This window comes from Drosophila hydei, unplaced genomic scaffold (assembly GCF_003285905.1).
Source record: "Drosophila hydei strain 15085-1641.00,03,60 unplaced genomic scaffold, DhydRS2 tig00008127-arrow-arrow-pilon, whole genome shotgun sequence".
NCBI classification, from domain to species: domain Eukaryota; kingdom Metazoa; phylum Arthropoda; class Insecta; order Diptera; family Drosophilidae; genus Drosophila; species Drosophila hydei.
This window is the reverse complement of record NW_022045837.1, coordinates 245,546-264,600: the sequence shown is the minus strand read 5'-3', so window position 1 is coordinate 264,600 and position 19,055 is coordinate 245,546. Positions and strand designations below refer to the sequence as shown.

The 19,055-nt window shown below is 41.7% G+C and overlaps 3 protein-coding genes across 5 annotated transcripts in view; 1 reads left to right on the top strand and 2 right to left on the bottom strand.

The window, feature by feature from the left end:
• Positions 1–787, bottom strand: part of LOC111600901 (transient receptor potential cation channel trpm) — a 90,363-nt gene extending 89,576 nt beyond the window's left edge. For both annotated transcript variants that reach the window (XM_023317248.2, XM_023317250.2), the window contains exon 1: positions 601–787. The gene's annotated coding sequence lies outside the window, so the exon portion shown is untranslated. The remainder of the gene's footprint in view (positions 1–600) is intronic.
• Positions 788–1,878: 1,091 nt separating this feature from the next.
• On the bottom strand, positions 1,879–3,441 carry LOC111600894 (G patch domain and ankyrin repeat-containing protein 1 homolog). Its single transcript, XM_023317234.2, has one exon. The coding sequence runs from the start codon at positions 3,402–3,404 to the stop codon at positions 2,382–2,384; it is 1,023 nt and encodes a 340-aa protein (XP_023173002.2). The 5' UTR covers positions 3,405–3,441; the 3' UTR covers positions 1,879–2,381.
• Positions 3,442–3,672: 231 nt separating this feature from the next.
• LOC111600890 (DNA repair protein complementing XP-C cells homolog) lies at positions 3,673–17,861 on the top strand. Of its 2 annotated transcripts, XM_023317227.2 has the most exons (6): positions 3,673–4,191; positions 4,254–5,107; positions 14,788–16,706; positions 16,764–17,231; positions 17,317–17,485; positions 17,556–17,861. In XM_023317227.2, exons 1-6 carry the CDS (start codon positions 3,992–3,994, stop codon positions 17,831–17,833), a joined length of 3,888 nt encoding a protein of 1,295 aa, XP_023172995.2. In that variant the 5' UTR covers positions 3,673–3,991; the 3' UTR covers positions 17,834–17,861. The 2 variants fall into 2 exon arrangements, with proteins under 2 accessions (XP_023172995.2, XP_030081104.1); XM_030225244.1 differs by lacking the exons at positions 14,788–16,706; positions 16,764–17,231; positions 17,317–17,485; positions 17,556–17,861 and having other exon boundaries at positions 4,254–5,355.
• Positions 17,862–19,055: the final 1,194 nt, after the last annotated feature.

Genomic DNA, 19,055 nt, shown 5'->3' with positions numbered 1-19,055 from the left:
CGTTTGCTTGCTGTTGTCGGACTGCATTAATTTCTAAATAATCAAACCGTTACGTGAGCGAGCAAAAAAAGCAAAGAAAAATTGAAGAGAACGCACAAGATGTGGGTGAGAACGAGATGGAATTGCAATGACAGATCAAACAAATTGAAAGGCACGCGCAAAGTTCATGGAGCGCAAGGCGGACAGAGAGAGAGAGAGAGAGAGAGAACAAGAGAGACAGCGGGAGTGAGTGAGCGTGCGAACGCGCGTGAACTTTGATGATCAACAGACTGACAGATGCGAGCGAGGAGAGCGAAGCGAGTATAACGTACAGATAAAAAAACACAGGCTAACAATTTAAATCTGTAAACCAAACACAAAAACAATACATGTGTATATATATGTATTGTATGTGGCTACAGAAATAAACCATAAACCAAAAATATATTGAATATTTTGCAATAAGAGCAAAAGCGGCCCATATCTATGCATATTATTAGCATATTTCAATTGTTGTCAAGTTCACGTAAATCACATGGCCAAATGTGCAGCAGGAATTATTCCTTGTTCTTGTGATTTGTTAACTTGTTTTTTTTTTTATTTTGCATAATATTTGCGTACTTTGCGTAATTTTATAACTTCAACTGGAAAACACTTTTAAAAAGTGTTTTGGCACCCGTCTTCACATGAAATAACACAACGTCGGCATTTATTTAGTTGTAGATTTTGATTTTGAAAAATTATTTATATATACAATTCGACGGACGCTGAATGTAAACCGAACACGTTGAAGACGCAAATACAAATAAAGCACAACAAATGCGACGCCAACGTTTTTGTCTTTGCGTTTTTTGCGTTTTGCTTTTGCACACGCCGGAACAGCTGTTGATCGAAACTGGGGTAGCGAACAGTGTTGCCACTCCAAATGTGCGCTCAAAATATAAACGTTGCTTTTTGAATTTCATTCAACTTTTAACAATTGTCATACAAGTAGTTAAATAATTAAAATGTTTATAATTTACCTAGCGCACGCCGTTTGCTGACCTTCGCACAACTTTCTGTGCACCTTTAATTACTTTACTACTGTTTTTTAAACACGCACACGTCGTGATTTACTATTTCTTTAATAAAGTAGAGCAGGAGCAGCCGAGTTGAAGGAGCAGCAACGACTGAGAAACACGTCTTCACTTGGTCACAGTCCGAACGCGACTGGGACCGAATTCGGAAACGTTGCCTTTTTATATATACGCAACATGGGCGTCGTTTTGCGAAGGGATTGAGCAAAAGGCTTCACTGCGCAGGCGCAAAGCGAAATTCGTGTCAGCTGAATGTGTTTTTAGCTGCAGGATGAGAGCCATGCAACAGCTTTTGCTTTTGCTTTCGTTTTTGCAACTTCAGGCTAAACTTCGCGAATGGGCACCCCTCTTACCTTGCTAACCAACTACCCTTACCATGGCCAATAAGAAATGTAGGTGGCAAGAGGTCAGCCGCGTGCCACATTTTGTGGCTCTGCGTGCAGGAGCGTGGGTGAGCAGTTGGGTTGGCTTGTTGGCTGGCTGTCTGCCCTGACCTAGCCAAACGCCAAAAATGTTGCGTCTTTACATTAGAGAGCAATTTGAAACAAATTTATAGATACAGTGAACCCTTTATTATGAAACACAATTAGAATATATAGTGGATAACCGACAGAAAAAACCTTTTCTAAGGTAATTTTTAAAATTCCTTTTTTTTTCTTTCAGCTTTTTCTATGAAAGTAGAGCCTTCCTAAAACGCATTTTGCTTGATCTTGTAGTTACCGCAATCGGTTGAATGAACTTGACTATATTTTATAAACTCAGCACTTCGAAAGTAATCCTTTAAGATTTCAAAATGTTATATAAACACCAAGACTTAGTTTCCTTTTTTCCTTCTTTCTTTATTGCTTGTTCACAAGACAATTCTCTGAAGCCAGTCCTCACTATACATTTTACAGCATTTACAAATGATTCTCTTTTGGCCTCTTTCATTATAGATTGTACTTCATATCAGTTAATTTAAAATAAATTTGAAGTCTACGTACAGTAAACACTGTGCTGATGAACAGCTGTACTTATAGAAAGTCTGCCTTATCTTAAGTTTAAAAAAATGTGCTCAATTTCATTATTCATTGAGGTAACAAACAGCTAACTTAGCCCTCAAGTCAGTTTTCACCATACAGCCGTTCTTTTTAACTAGCGCTCACTGTACGGCAATTATTGCTACAATTTTAATTCCAATTACAATTAGCTTAGGTTTCAGTGCTCTTTAAAATTTATTCCTACATTGATGTCCCTCTTAGGCAGCTTCTACTGTACTGCTCGACCGCATGTACAATCATAATGCATCCTAAATATTAGTTTAATCTCCCCCATTTGAGCCCAAAGTCAGCTCAGTTCATGCCGCAATCGACGCTCTCGTCTCCAGTCGCGCAGCTTCTCCCGCTTCATGTCGCTGCGTGTGCGTCTGGGCTGATGTTGTGGCAGGGGATTCCCATGGCGTCGTTTGGTCGCATTTGTGTCAAATGCCTCGAAATGCGTGACACGTGCCGGTGGCTGTTGAATTCCCAAACCTGTGCGATGTTTGCGCAGCACAGTCTTCACTGGATACAGGCGACCATTCTGCTGGGGTCCCAGTCCATGTTGACGGTCCCAGCCCTGTTTAACCATCAGCTGAAGGCCACGATTCCTAGCCGAGATGTTGAACTTTTCCAAACGATGCGGCGGGAGAGATTTCATATTGAATCTGTGCACCGTGGAGGTTTGATGTTCGCGCCAAGTGGATTCACTATATTCCCTTTGGCATACTTCACAGAAGAAGGGCGAAACAGCTACCACTGTGGAGTCCACGCCAAGTGGAGCTTCCGCTTCACAGCAATTCAAGTTTTCCAGGAGCTCGACAATATTTAGATGACCCTTCCTTCTGGCGAGTTCCAGTGCCGTTTGCCCACTCTTATCCCTCATCTCCACAGCTGCGCCTTGCTCCAGCAGCCAAGCAACTGCCTCCTCTGCTCCTTCACACGCAGCCATCATCAAAGCTGTCCAGCCAAAGGAGTCGCATTCATTTAGCTGTTCCTCCTCGCTAATGCTCAGTAGCGACAGCTGCTCCACATCGTTACTCATAGCCAGTCGAAAGAAACGGTTCTTTTCATATGGACTTCTTGGCTGTTCCTTAGGTAACGCGACATCACATTTAGTTGGTTTAGCTTCTACTTTGGCTGTTGCGGGCGTCTCCAAAATTTCCTTGTAGAACTGTTGCACTTCAGCTCCACTCACGCCATCAATTCTGTGCTTCTCTGCTTTGCCCTTCGCTTGCTCCACAGCTCCAGCATGCACGAAACGCTTCAGTGGCACATTTAAGGTGCTTAAAGCAACCCAATTGGGATGCAATTCCTGCCCAGAAGAATTCATCCAACATAAACGTAAACAAAATACACAGCAGTGTTGTCAAATGCTGTGCAGCTAAATTAACAAATTTTTGCCTACCCAGTGTGTACACACTTTATTTTAAACGCAAACCTAATTAGGTTAAATATAAAGAAACTTTTAAGTAGATTGTATAGAAATTACGATTTTTGAAGTCCAACGGAAAATAATAATATATAATATTCTAATATTCTAATAATAATAAAACTATATACAATAAGTCGATAGCAGTAATCGCCCGCCACTATTTATCGCATTACCTATCGCTATTTCTTAGCCAAACGCCAGGCCAAGCGCGGAGATGTGAATTTCACAAACTCATTTAAATAGCCAAAAATCCAAACGGCCCACATAAAGCCTTTGCAACATTATCAGAATTAAGGAATTAAATCAATGAAATGGCAGTTGACTGAAGTTTGTTAAAGCAGCAGCTAACGAAGAACGAGCATTCCAAAAGTGCGCAGTAAAAATCAATAACTGTTTGTGGCACACGCACACGTACACACACACACACACATGTAAAGCGCATAGCCTGCGAGCAACAAGCACCCACACAAAAACACACAAAAAAAATGTCTGACGAAGAAGAAGAATCCATGTCGGAGGGATTTTCGGCGAGCGAGGAAGATGAATGGAAGCCGAACAAAGATGCTCGCGGTGGCGAATCCTCCGATGATGATGACAGCGAATTCGAAGAGCTGCCCGGTGGAGCAGCAGCAGCAGGCGCTGCCGGCGCCAGCGGACGCTCCTCAGCGTGCGGAAATAAGAAGAGGCAAGGCAATCAATCAATCAAACAAGTTGACAATTTTAATTCATCATTTTCTATTCTTACAGAGAGCAGAAGCCGCCGAGTGGCATCAAAGGCGCTTCAGTGAAGAAACGAAAGCCAAGCGGCCAATCGTTGCGTTCGAAACTCTACAATAAATATCGTCCGCTACCCAAAACCTTTCCCACTTCACCCACACAACAGAATTCGCCAACAGCTTCGGCTTCGGGTTCTGCCAGCCGTCTGACGGCCTCAAAAAACGCCAAAACGCCCAATGAAAGCAACAATGCAATAGACTCCAGCAGCGAATCGAGTGTGGATGATTACCTAGTTAAGCCCGCTGATCTTGATTTGCGTTCCAGTTTCTTTATGGCCAGCCGAGAGAAGTCACCATCAGCACCGCCTCCACAATTCGATTGTAATGCGGGTATAGCGCAACTCTCTGATTCCGGCTCGGGCTCAGAGGATAACAACGATAGCAGCTTGGAGGATAAGGCTTTTGATTTTCGCGATCTGCTCGAGAATGCGAACAGCTTGGAACGCACACGCGAAGCTCTGCTTAGCAAACGGAATGCCACAGCTACGCCGCCGGCTACCAAATCAAACGCTGCTGCAATGGATGTCAATGCTTTGCTTGCATTGGGCGAGAATCAAAACTACGCCGAACAGACGGATAATAAACAACCAAAAGAGATGCACGCATCGAGGCGTCGTTCAGAAGGAACAGGAACTGGAAGAGCGGGAGCAACCAGAGTGGGAGCAGAGGAAACTGGAGCTGCAACGCAGCCACCGCCCTTGGATGCACCATCGCGTCTCAGCAAAACCAAATCGACACGCATCAAGAGGCACACAAAAACCAGGCCGGCTTCCACAGTTTTAGCTGCCGGGGACACCGACGACTCCGACTTCGAGGAAGTTGCAGGTAGGAAACGAAAGTAAACGAAACAGCTAAAACAAAAAATCCAGGTGTACGTAGTTGAAGCAGGTGATCAAGTTGGTTGTGCCGTCGCGTACTTTGTTGTTTGTTGATTCTGATAGTTAGGCAAAAATTCTAGAAATTCTCTAAACACAAAATACGATATATATAATACTGATAAGCTTCCAAAAATTGCTACGTTTGAGACTGCGTAGATTTGTGTTTTTAAACGAAGATACAGATAAAATTATACGAAAAAGGAAAGTATATATATATATATATCTGCTATACAAACTTAACTACTCTATATACTAATATATATATATACATATATATATAAATTAATATGTTGCTGGTCCAGCGATGAACTAGGCGTCGGTGGCAGGTCCAGCGTTGATCGGGTATTTATAGTCTTAATCAATAAGTTGCTGGTCCAGCTATGAGCTAGGCGTCGGTGGCAGGTCCAGCGTTGATCGGGTAATTATAATCTTCTTATGATGATTATGTTGGAGGGTTTGACTTCACCCCCTTTTCTATTAACTGGCCTTGTGGCTCAGCAATGATCAGAAATATAACAATTTGATTACGGCGGTGTGCCGGAGTAGTGCGGGTTTATTCTTCAAACTTCAATGCAAAACTGATTTTTAGCTACATAGAATATTTCACTTAAGCTAAGCCAAAACTCGCATCACACCACAATGTCATGGTCGGCAAGCCGACTCAGCAATCTTAGGCAATAACGGAAACTCTTGCAGTAAACAAAAGTATCTGGTTACCGCCGCTGACCATTGCAGTTATAGCGCGCTGATACAAAGTATGCAGTGTCGCAATTGCGAGGGCTGTTTCTTAACTTACGAAACACGCGATAGCGAGGGTTGGTTATAAACTTATGAAATACCCTATATTAAATGTTATGTGTTAACTACTCCCCCTTCAAGTGTAAGGCCGCCCTCGGCCGACCCAATTCCGGCGACGACTTCTCGTAATTGCTTCGCAGACTTCCTTGCGTCGATGAACCGCCAAAGGGTGAGGCCAATGCAGATTAAAGCACAGCATATACCTCCAATGATGAATGCCACACGATAAGCTTGATCAGTTCCGGCGTCTTTCTTGAATTGCTGTATCTCCTCCAAATTACGTTCATTTAAACGATGAAGATAAGGGAGGCTGAGGACATCTTGGCTGGCAGTGATGTTCAGCAAGGGAGAGTTGGCAATGCCCGGGACTCTATTGCGTACGTTGTTGTGGTTGTAAAACAGAGTCCCGTTGATCGCGACTCGGTCCCCGAACGTAATGAGATGCGTGCCGTGTACTTGGATTTCAGTGCCGTTATCCACCTGGATCCTTGCGGACCCGTCGTTAAGAATGATGATTCCATCATCTACGTGGGTGATTATTTCCAGGTTGCTCGGCTGGATTTCACAGTGTGCCGTGCCACCTGCATGGAGCTCTTTGGCACATGAACTCTCTAATGCCAGACGACAAAAGGTGGCTCCAGGTGAAGCGGTGCAACTCTGCAGTGTGTGGGTTTTTCCATCGCATTCGGCTATGACGTTGTCAGGCAATCGCAATATGAAATTCTTGTGAATGACAGGATAAATCGTAATTTTTCTGCAAGCTTGTTTAATCTTTGGGAATTTAATTATAAAATGTATAGTGTTAATGGATTGAAGGACTTTTACGGACGCAACGGACATAAGATCTCCTATGGGAGTGTTGGTGGGTTCCTCTAGCCAAATTGATTTCAAATCTGAGTGGTCCAAAATGTTTGGGCTAACAATGTTAGCCTTTGCAAGAGTAATAGCAAGCATTAAATTTTGCAACTCCATTACCAGCATTCTATTTCTAGACAATAGTGTCTCGAATAAATGGCTAGTGTCAACTTGTGAGTTTTTGGCTATCTTGAGAATCTTATTGACAGTGAATGTCAACTGGTTAAGCTGGTCTTGAACTCTAGTGTTTATTTCTATCTGTCTATTGTTGGCATTTACTAGCTGCCTTTCAGTAAATCTAGTCTGCTCTAAATCCCTGGCATCAGGTGTACCCGCCACAACCTTCAGTATAGACCCTAGGAAATCTAAACTTCTGGCGACTCTATGATGCGTGCCTAACGCCTCCAATAGGTCTTGTAGATGTACCGTGTCCACACTCAGAAGTTTTTTCATGTGGGATAGCGGGAACATGTCAATTAATTTGACCGTTTCTTCCACAATTCGCACGTATTCTGAGAGGTTTGCCGAGTGCCTAACGTAGGCGTATTCTTCCCATATCAAGATTTCGCCGTCGATGATGGGAATGTACTTGGCACGCGAGTAGTCGGTGACATGTGCCGAAGCCACTGATAAGAAAAGGAGTACTATGGATCCCAACCTGTGAAATAAGGTTGTTTCCTTTCTTTTTAGCAACCTTTTTTTTTTTAAAAGGTTTGCCCACCACCAAAAATGTTTAATAAAAACTATGCCAAGTGGCTAACAGTAAATTGAAAAACTATATCTAACTTATACAAGTTTGCCTAGTGGCTTAAAAATAAAAAAAAACAAGAGTCATCTTAGGTTGTCCTTGTGGACCACCCTCCCTCTAATGAGGACCTCGGTCCCCAGGTCTGCATCCACGGCCTTCTCATCACATAAAGGTGTGAGTTTGTTTCCGAGTCGTCGGTTGGACTTGACCAAAACTTTGTCACCAACGTCAAAGACCCTATTCTGCCGATTTGCGTTCTCCCTAGCTCTAAGCGTCATCTGAGCGTTTCTGATCTTTTCTTGTATTTTCTCTTGTGGCTCATCTGGTTGAGCCTGAACCACATCAACTGGTCTCTGGTCGATGACCGAATGGATCGACTTATTGTACTCAGTTGTAGCCAGTAAAATGACTTCTACCGTGTCACTTATGCCCTTATCGATCTTTAGGCATCTGGCTAGCTCCAAGAGAGTGCTGTGAAAGCGCTCAACCTGTCCATTCGAGATGCTATGCAATGGTGGTGCATTTGAAATGCTGACCCCATAGTTGTTTGCGAGCATAGTCACGATGGTCTCTGAGTTCAATGACGGTTCATTGTCACAGTAGATGGATCTGGCTTTTGGATAAAAATTCATCAGCTGCATTAACGCTGGCTTCAGATCCACGATGGTTCTTGAAGGGACCGGTTGGACAATAGCAAACTTAGAGAACTTGTCGATGCAAGTGAGAAAGTATTTCCTGTCAGTGGAGAAAATGTCTATGTGTAACATCTCTCCTACATGTGAGGGTATCGGAGTTTCCCCAATCTCTTGTTTTTTGGGGTGTCTATCGTATTTAGCCCTAGCACATGTTTTGCAATTTAGTACTATCTCATTGGCTATTTTTGCCATCTTTGGAAAGTAGTACTCCGAGAGTACCTGCTTAATATTCTCTTGTGCAGCCCTATGGGCCCTATTATGTTCGGCCGTGAGAATTTCCCTTCTTTCTCCAACTGCCAATACGTCCACTACGCGATTTTTGCAGTGCCAGAACTTTGTGGCCGGGTATCTTCGAACCAATGTATCTTGTATCATTGCAAGCGTGTGTAAATTACAGTGGAGAGCATTCACGCATTTGGGTGAAACTACATCTTCGAGCTCGTCTAGCAGCGATTCGACGCAAGTATAGTTGACCAAGTGGCGTTTCTTATTTCCAAAAAGAATAAAACTTCGTTTTAAGGGGAAACGCGCCTCTTCTATAACTATTTGGTTTTGAAAACAGTTCAAGGGCTTATCTGTTGTCTCGATGGTGTTGGTAAGTGATACCTCACTGTGGATCGTTGCTGCGCAGGACTCAATCTCTTGTTCATTTACAGCGTTGAGCTGTTGTCTTGACAAGGCATCCGCAACCAGATTGTCCTTGCCAGGTTTATAGAAGATACGTGCATTAGACTCGTCAATGCGCGCTTTCCACCTTTTGATCTTCGCATTTGGATTGGATTCCGAAACTGCGAAGGTCAAGGGTTGATGGTCAGTGAAGACATTAATGTCTTTCACCCCATACAAATAGTGCCTTAACTTGGCAAGTGACCATACGATGGCCAATAACTCTCTCTCATTTGTTGCATAGTTAACCTCGCTGTCCTTCAATGTTCTTGAAATCATTGTTATAGGACGACCCTCTTGTGACAAAACTGCACCTATGCCGTGAGCCGAAGCATCGGTCGTTAGATCGAATGGCTTCTTAAAATCGGGGTACCTAAGCATTACATTCTCGGATGACAAAATATCGCGCAATTTCTGAAACGCCCTTTGCTGCACTTCAGAGAATTGAACTTTTATATTTCTGGACCTATGTTTACTGACTGTTCCATTTTCACCCTTCAAGATATTCGAGATGGGTCTTGCTATAGCGGCGAAGTCCCTAATGAAACATCTGTAATAACTTGCGAGGCCTAGAAATGATCTGACCTCGAACAGTGTTTTAGGTTCTGGATACTCTTGTATTGCCCTAACCTTTTCGGGATCCGTCGTGGCGCCAGTGCTGGTGACTATGAAACCAAGAAAGTTCACGCTTTTCTTAAAAAAACGTGATTTTTCGACGGAGACCCTCATGTTTGCTTCAAATAAGCTTTTTAGGACCCAATCCACGTGTTTAATGTGGGATTCCTCATCTTCTGAAAAGATGATTACGTCATCGACATAAACATAGCAGAATTTGCCAATCTGCTCTCGCAGTATGTCGTCGATGGTTCTTTGGAAGATGCTTGCTGCATTCTTTAATCCAAAGGGGAGTCTTTTGAACTCGTATTTCCCCCCGTTCACAGAGAAAGCGGTTTTTTCACGGTCGCGTTCAGCGAGTATGATCTGGTGATATCCAGACTTGAGGTCTAATGTTGAAAAGAATTTGGCTCTTCCCAAATTCCCCAATATCATTGATATATTTGGTATAGGGTATTTGTCAGGCACGGTTCTTTCGTTAAGTTTACGAAAGTCCATTACCAACCTCATTTTCCTATTGCCTGCTTCATCAGTACCCTTCTTGTCTACTACCCATATTGGGTTATTGTAGGGAGAGACGGACTTTTGAATTATATCATTTTTTAGCAGATCTTTGATTTCTTTGTTAACGAAATCAGCTGCTCCCATTGGATATGGGTAAAGCTTGGCATAGATCGGTTGCTCATCTGTGGTCCTAATGGTAGCCACGACTGATGTGTTATACGGCAACGCCTCGTCTGGGTCCGCAAAGGCCTTTTGTCTAGCTTTTAGCATTTTCAAAAAAGAACTTCTAGCTAAAGGGGATGCCTCTGCACAGTCTACATTCGTGAAATTTACATTTTTGCACGTGTGGAAGGTGATTTGTTCGACCTCCGTACCCCACTTAAGTTGTCCTGAAGCTAGACAAAGCGAAGCAGCTGCCTGCTTTAGCAGGTCAAGGCCTACAATCCCATCAAAAGTTGATAAGTCCGGCAGAATAAAAAAGGTTGCCTTTAACCCAAACATTGAAACAAAGCATTTGTGTGTGATTTGTGTCTCGCCGTGAATGGAATGAATTTTAAAGGGGGACTCTACCGAGCGGACGCCTTTCAACCCCTCGTGTGGCCGAATGAAATTCTTGGCCGCGCCCGTGTCTATGAGGAATCGCATGTCAGTCCCTGCTACTCTTCGTCTGATGACGGGTAGCAGGGATTTGCTCCTAAAAAATTGAGGGCTTCAGAGTCATAACTATCGTCATTGATTTGTGCCGCTGCGCTAGAGGCGGCATCAGCATACGCCTCTGCCCCCTGTCCCACGTCTTGTGTGACGTGATTCAGCCTCTGCTGATTCCTCTGACCGCTTGTGCGGTCAGATGCGGGGTGCTTCCTATTCGCGTAAGCAGGGGCCTGAGTGGGCTGCAAGACCCTTGAGAAGGAAGGATCGACCTCCATGGGCACCGGTGCGCCATTATTATTGTGCTGCCTGCTGCTTCGTTGGTCAGACTGCACTGGGGCCCTGCTTTGCTTGCTAAAGTGCGGATTCTTTGTACCGCTAGCTTGTGTTTCGGCTTGTTGCGAATGCCTCTCCTGTTGGTGACCCTGTGCTTTTGCATGCGGCTTGCGCTCTTTGTCTTCTAGACTTTTTGCGAAGTTAGCCGCGAATGCGTACCTTTCATGGTTTGACTCGACTTCTTGTGCGAGAGCTAGTGCTGAAGGCAAATCTCTGGGCTTTGCTGCAAAGAGCACGTCTGTAAGACTGCGCTTGAGACCCGATATGAACACACGCAACGCATCGTCGCGGAATTTTTCACATAGGCCCTTTGCTAAAGCCGGCTCATATGACATGTTAACTTTGTTAGTGAGAAGAGCGAGTTTCTTCTCCACCTCATCGTAATATTGAAGCAGGGACAGGCCACCTTGCCTCAAGGTACCTAATTCCTGTTCAATGACATGAATTGGTCTCTTGTCACTGTATGTGAAATCTAGGCGATTTATTATCGCATCAAAATTCAGTACAGTACCAAATGAGGCCAGCACCGCGTCTGCGGGGCCCCTAATCTTGCTTCTTATAATGATGACAGCCTGATAATGACGAGAACTGCCATTATGTGGTCTGAAGATCTCGTAAGCGGCTAATGCTGCCTGCCTCCAAGATACATAAGATTCCTGTGCTCCTGCGAACTCAGGTAAGCACTTGACGGCATCTAGCGGCTCGTCACAGTGAATATCGTTTCTAATTTCTATAGCAGAATATGCTACTACTTGTGGGGTGGCAAAGCTTGTTGCTGCTATTTGTTTAGCTAACTCATTAATTCTTTGAGTCAATGCTTGCTCCCTCTGCTGGTTTGCAGCGGCCTGTTCGGCTAAGGCATTGCTGATGGCCGTTCTTACTACTTCCCTAAGCTGATCTGGATCCATTCTATCTGATGGTGGAGGAACTGCCGGTATAAGTCTTGTAGACGGAACTCTGATACGAGTGTCACAGTCGGAATCTGAGTCGCTAGATTGCTCGCGAGGGCTTCTATATTGGCTGAACCGTGGCATGCGCAGGCCAGTGGCCGCGAAAAATTAAACGGGCCGTCAAAAGATGGGTCGAATTAGACACATAGAAAGTAACACTAAGTATTTTTATCAGCCTAAATTCTCAGAGCAGCCACTCTCACGTATTTCAGAAACTTGGTTCTGATTATTATAATCTAATCTGTTGCAATACGAAATACTCACTAGTACTAACAAATTTTTTATAAAGTAAATTTAAGAAATTTTGTGTTTGAAAAAAAAATGTTGGCTGGAGTATCCACTTACATGATTTAAATTCCAAAAAAAAAAAAAAAATTTTTTTTTTTTTTTTTTTTTTTTTTTTTTTTACGTTGGGCGCCAATTAATATGTTGCTGGTCCAGCGATGAACTAGGCGTCGGTGGCAGGTCCAGCGTTGATCGGGTATTTATAGTCTTAATCAATAAGTTGCTGGTCCAGCTATGAGCTAGGCGTCGGTGGCAGGTCCAGCGTTGATCGGGTAATTATAATCTTCTTATGATGATTATGTTGGAGGGTTTGACTTCACCCCCTTTTCTATTAACTGGCCTTGTGGCTCAGCAATGATCAGAAATATAACAATTTGATTACGGCGGTGTGCCGGAGTAGTGCGGGTTTATTCTTCAAACTTCAATGCAAAACTGATTTTTAGCTACATAGAATATTTCACTTAAGCTAAGCCAAAACTCGCATCACACCACAATGTCATGGTCGGCAAGCCGACTCAGCAATCTTAGGCAATAACGGAAACTCTTGCAGTAAACAAAAGTATCTGGTTACCGCCGCTGACCATTGCAGTTATAGCGCGCTGATACAAAGTATGCAGTGTCGCAATTGCGAGGGCTGTTTCTTAACTTACGAAACACGCGATAGCGAGGGTTGGTTATAAACTTATGAAATACCCTATATTAAATGTTATGTGTTAACTTATATATATATAACTGTTAAGCCAGACTCAGGCAGTTTGCATTAGCTAAAATACATTCCAAAATTTTTTATATACAAAAGTTTTTTTTTTAGAGTTTTTAAATGATAAAATAAAACTAAAATTTTTTTAGAATTTAAATAAAAATAGCTTACAAATTGAAGGTTTTTTTTAATTTTTTTTTTTTTGTAATTTAGGTTTTCCAGTGGAAAACTTTAAAATTGTAATATTTTGCAGTTGAAGTAAAAACTAATTTTAAAACATTTAAATTATATCTTTGAAAAAAAAAAATAGATATCCTAAATAATTTACAACATAAATGAAACAGAAATTTTCCTATTAAAATAAAAACAGTATTTAAAGAGTTTCTTAACTATATGTCTAACGAATATTCTTAGAGATTTTCGAATTTATCATTAAAAAACTTTGAATATTAAAAAAAAAAAACAGAATTTAGGAGAATATTTATTGTACTGAAAGTCCTAAATATTTTCTACTTATAATACAAACAGAATAATTTTTAAAATAAAACGAAAACTATTTTGAAATTTTTTTGCAAAATTTTTAATATTAAAAATTCAATTTTTTTTAAATTCCATTTAAAAACACAAATTGGCTTTTAGTTAAATTAAATTGATTTACTTAAAAGTTTCAATAATAAAATATATTTTAAATATTATTTTGAAAAACTTGATTCTAAAACTCTAAAAAATATTTATTGTAGCTAAATTTTAATTTAAAAACTATTCTTAAATAGAGAAACTTTAAAGCAATGCTAACTGTTTGGGTCCTAGATCTTTATAGTCTCTTAGACTGAACATGGCATAGAAATGGCACTTTAGAGCGCTTTAGTTAACACGCTTTATGCTATACTTTACAACACTAACTCTACCAAACACTACAAGCTAATTAACCAACACTGAACTAGCAGTCTCTCTTATCATAAAAAAAAAAAACAGAATTAAACAAACGCGCAAATTCTTCTGAATGTTGTTTTTGGAGCACGAATCAATTGACAAAACTAAACAAAGCAAAAATTATAAATGTTTCAGTGTTGTGAAATGTTGAAAAGAAAACAAATTTTTTCCAAAATATTCTGCGTGTTTGCACAATTTAAAAAACAAACAAAAAACAAATAAAAAATAGAAAACGAATCAAAATAGTTTTTAGTATAAAGCAAATTGAATTAATTTTTTTAAGTACAGTAGAAACTGCCTAAGAAGAAAAGAAAGTATTAAATTAAATGAGAAAAAGATATTTAAAATTCAATTTAATATTTTTAATTTTTTTTTCTATTTATTTCTATTACTGTTCACGTTAGGCAGGCTCTACTGCATATGCATTTATTTCATTGTGTGTTTTACATTTTTTTAATATATTATTATTTGCGTAAGGAAAAGAACAAGACTTAAGAAAAATGTTAAATACACTTACTTTATGGCAACAATTCCAAAGTGTTTCAAAAAGCAAAACAAAAAAAGATTAAAACTAATATAAAAAATAGCTAAAAAAAAATTAGAACTGATGTTAAAACGAATTTACTTTAGCAAAATTGTATTCATTTCACAAAATACAAGAAAAAACATGTATAAAAAAAATAAATAAAAAACAAGCATAATTTTAGCGCAATTTTAGTGAATGTTAAAAAATGTATTTAAAAAATTTAAAATGCACTTCAAATGAAATAAATATAAATGCAAAAGTAAAATAAAACTTAGATAAAAAAACATCAAACTCTCAGCTGCTTTCATTACTCCGCCTGTACGTAAACTTTAGACACAGACTGTAAACGAAAAACCGACTTTTTGCAGATGCTCAGCTGAGCAGCGATGCGGATGCGGATGCCACGCCCAATGTGTCAGGAGATTTGGAAATTGTTGTGGGCGCACAGCCCACGCGCCTAACCAAAGAGCAGAAGACACAGCACGAATTGGAGCTGGCGTTGAAGCGTCGCCTGAACCGCGACATCAAGGATCGTCAGCTGCTCATGCACAAAGTGAGTTTACTGTGCCTGTTGGCGCGCAGCATGAAATACAATCGCCTGCTGGCAGACACGACACTTATGGAGGCCACGCTCAAGCTGCTGCCCAGCCGCAACGCTTATCCCACCGAAAAGGGCGTCGAGTTGAAGTATTTGCAATCATTTGTCACCTGGTTCAAGACCGCAATCAAGCTGCTCAGCCAGGATTTATATGCGTCGCAGGCCAAGGCTGGCTCGAAGCGCGCCATAATCGAGGAGCTGCTGGCACAGATTAAGCGCAAGGAAGCCCGCTGCAAACAGGATATGATCTTCATATTCATTGTACTTGCACGCGGCATGGGCATGAACTGTCGCTTGATTGTCAATCTGCAGCCGATGGCATTGCGGCCGCAGGCCAGCGATTTGATACCCATTAAATTGAAGCAGGAGGAAAAGAATAAGAGTCAGACGATTAAAACAGAGAAGGAGGAGGAGGAGGAGGAAGTGGAGGAGTTGGAGGAGTTGGAGGAGCAGAAGGCAAGCAGCTTGAAGCCAGTCGAGTCCAAGCCTCGAGCAGTTGTTAAGAGATCTGCCAGCAAGAGCAGTCCAAAGCCCAACTCTAGCTCGAATATACCAGCCAAAGCTGCCAAGAAAGACACTGAAGAGTTGAAGAGCAGCAACAGCAGCGCCAAGAAACCCAAAGGAGAGCCCAAGAGCAGCTCGAAAACAGCTGCTGCTGAGTCCAGATCAAACAGCCAGAAATCCAAAATCAAACACTCCGATAGCAACTCCGAATCAGAGCTCAAAGCTGCCAGCTCCAACTCTAAAGCGAAGCCCAAGACGAACGCACAGAAGATGAATGTGGAACACAAAGCCAGCAGCTCACGGTCTGCCACGACTGCTGCAGTCAAGGCAGACGCAAAGTCAAGCACAGGCAAGCCCGTGGCGGCGCCCAAGCCAATCGAAGTGGCCAACGAAGTGAAACCTCAGCTGATGCGCCTGAAGCGTGCACCAAAGCTGCCCGAAGCGGGTGCTGTGAAGCGTGCCAAGCAGCAGCTGCAAGTTGAGGACTCGCCTGTGGCACGCCGTACACGCAAGGCATCCGTCGACAAGGAGAAAGCCGAAGAAGTTTCCTATCCAGCAGCTAAAGTAGGTTCCCCTGTAATACCCAAAATATTGCTGCGCAATCCTAAGGCAAAGAAGACCAAACAGAATGATGCTGAGAACGCCAAGCCCGGCGGGAATCAGCTCGTGGAGTGCGAGACGCGCCCGAGCAGCAAATCGTCCAAGACGTACATCTCGACACAATTCTTAAAAGGCGACCATGATGCAGCTGCTGCTTCAACTGCAGCCAAGTCAGGCAGAGCCAAGATCACCAAAGATGATGAGCCCAAACGGGAGCTGCGGACGCGTCAGCAAAAGGCCAAAATGCTGGCCATACCTCAACTAGATGGCGGCGACGATAGCTTGCCATTGTCCCAGAGGCGAATCAAGTTGCAGAAGCTGCAGAAATCCCAGAGCCAAAGCAGTGGTTCAACGTCTGCAGGCTCAACGCCCAGTCCAGCCATCAAGAAGGCTCCGGTGCTGCCCAAAGTAGTGCAGCATCTACGCAAAGATCGTCGCGTGCTCTCCACAGACGATGAGTGCGTCAAGGAGAAAAAGAAAACCACAGCATCCGATATGTGGGTGGAGGTGTGGTCTGAGGTGGAGGAGCAGTGGATATGCATAGATCTGTTCAAGGGCAAGCTGCACTGCGTGGACACCATAAGGGTAAGTGGGAGTAGATGTCCAGATGAATCCCAATGTCTTATTATCGAAATCTTACAGCGAAACGCCTCCTCGAGCCTAGCCTATGTCTTCGCCTTCCAGGACGATCTCAGTCTAAAGGATGTAACTGCACGCTACTGCCCCAGCTGGACGACCACGGTGCGCAAGTCACGCGTGGAAAAGTCCTGGCTAGACGAAACACTAGCTCCTTATTTGGGCAGGCGAACGAAGCGTGACATACGCGAGGATGAAGAACTGCGTCGCATACACTCCGACAAACCACTGCCCAAATCCATATCCGAGTTCAAGGATCATCCTTTGTATGCGCTCGAACGGCATCTACTCAAATTCCAAGGTATCTATCCACCAGATGCACCCACTCTGGGCTTCATACGTGGCGAGGCTGTGTACGCCCGTGACTGCGTACATCTGCTGCATTCACGCGAGATTTGGCTGAAGAGCGCGCGCGTCGTCAAGCTGGGCGAACAGCCCTACAAAGTTGTCAAGGCGCGACCTAAGTGGGATAAGGTGAGGATGGGTTTAGCTTGCTCTATGTGGGACTATTATTACTCGTCTTCTCTATAGTCATATGTAATACCATTTCCTCTTGCAGCTCACACGCAGCGTCATCAAGGATCAGCCGCTGGAGATCTTTGGCTATTGGCAAACGCAAGACTATGAACCGCCCACAGCCGAAAATGGAATGGTGCCACGGAATGCCTATGGAAATGTGGAACTCTTCAAGGCATGCATGTTGCCCAAGAAAACAGTGCATCTCAGATGTGAGTAACTATATGCTATATATATACCACTAATCTCCAGCTTTGACTAATTTGATGCTGCCCTTCACAGTGCCCGGTCTGATGCGTGTCTGCAAGAAGCTGAACATAGATTGTGCGAATGCCGTTGTGGGCTTTGACTTCCATCAGGGCGCTTGCCATCCCATGTACGATGGCTTTGTTGTTTGCGAGGAGTTCGCCGAGGTTGTCATCGCTGCCTGGGAGGAGGATCAGCAGGAGCAGGCGCGCAGGGAGCAAGAGAAGTACGAAACGCACGTCTACGGCAATTGGAAGAAGCTCATCAAGGGGCTAATCATACGCGAGCGCCTCAAAGCAAAATATAATTTTTGAATTCAATTTATGTCTCTCTTGTGTTTGTGTCTTTGTTTAATGTTTTAAGTGAATTGCGTAACTATTTTTGTATTTGTTTTTTTCTGAATTGCTAAAATGTGTCCATAAATATGCATAGATTATGATGGCCTTGTTGTGAGCCTTGAAGATTTTGTCAATAAATTATAATTTATGTACGAAATATATGTACTTAAGCAGCATTAAGAAGGAATATAGTCTATAGTTTATTATATATCTGATGTATTATATCAGTTACTAAGCTGATAGCAGTTCACGTATTGTATTACTGAGGCATATACCTAACGTGGAAACAATAGATTGATATATATATATATATATAACTCGTATTTAGTATATATACAGTCAATGCCTTACCCAGTGTATTGGACGTTTACCAAACTATATATAACGCACAGAAGTAGATGTCTATTAACGTAAATATCAAGACTTAATATGCATAAGTATATCCACATATATACTTATTATATATGCATAGTTTTGATAATGTAATAGTCAGCAGACAATTCTATATATCCAAAAATATTTACTTCAATGTAAATCCTATTTCAAAGCTCCATAAGTTCATCCTTTTCTTCATATAGATTTTACATACTAATTATATTAAGATCAAAAAATAATTATTGAAATCTTTAGTTAAAAAAATCAAATCTGTTTCATATTCAGTTTAAAAAATATTTTGTTTTGTTTTCTTTTTTTCAAAATTAAAAAGTTTTTAAATTTAATTTCAAATTGATCTTAAAAAATAGTATGAAAAGTAGCATGAAAACATTGATGAACAACTTAAAAAAGAGAAACATTTATGAAGGACTTAAAAATGATGTAAAATCACAATTTTGGATTGGTCAGCTTTGAAACTTCTTATTCCATAATTCCTAACTAAGCCACTTGCGTTTTTGGCTTATTTTCTTTTAAGAATATTTCAGTATTGAAGCACATAAAAATGATACAATTTTTTAAAATATTTTGAATTCAAAAACAACACTAAATATTTCATCTGAGGATTTTTCTTTATATATTTTTCTTGTCTTGGCATGCTTTTTATTTAGAAATTGTTAAAAATTTCGTTACTCGTTAAATTTTACACAAAATTTGGAACGCAAAAATGGAAAAAAGAATTCATTAAACATACAACAAATTTGGTTTAGCTTGGAATAAGTCAAGTGAGATAATTTTAACAGTTAAGTTTTTTAAGTTTGTAGTT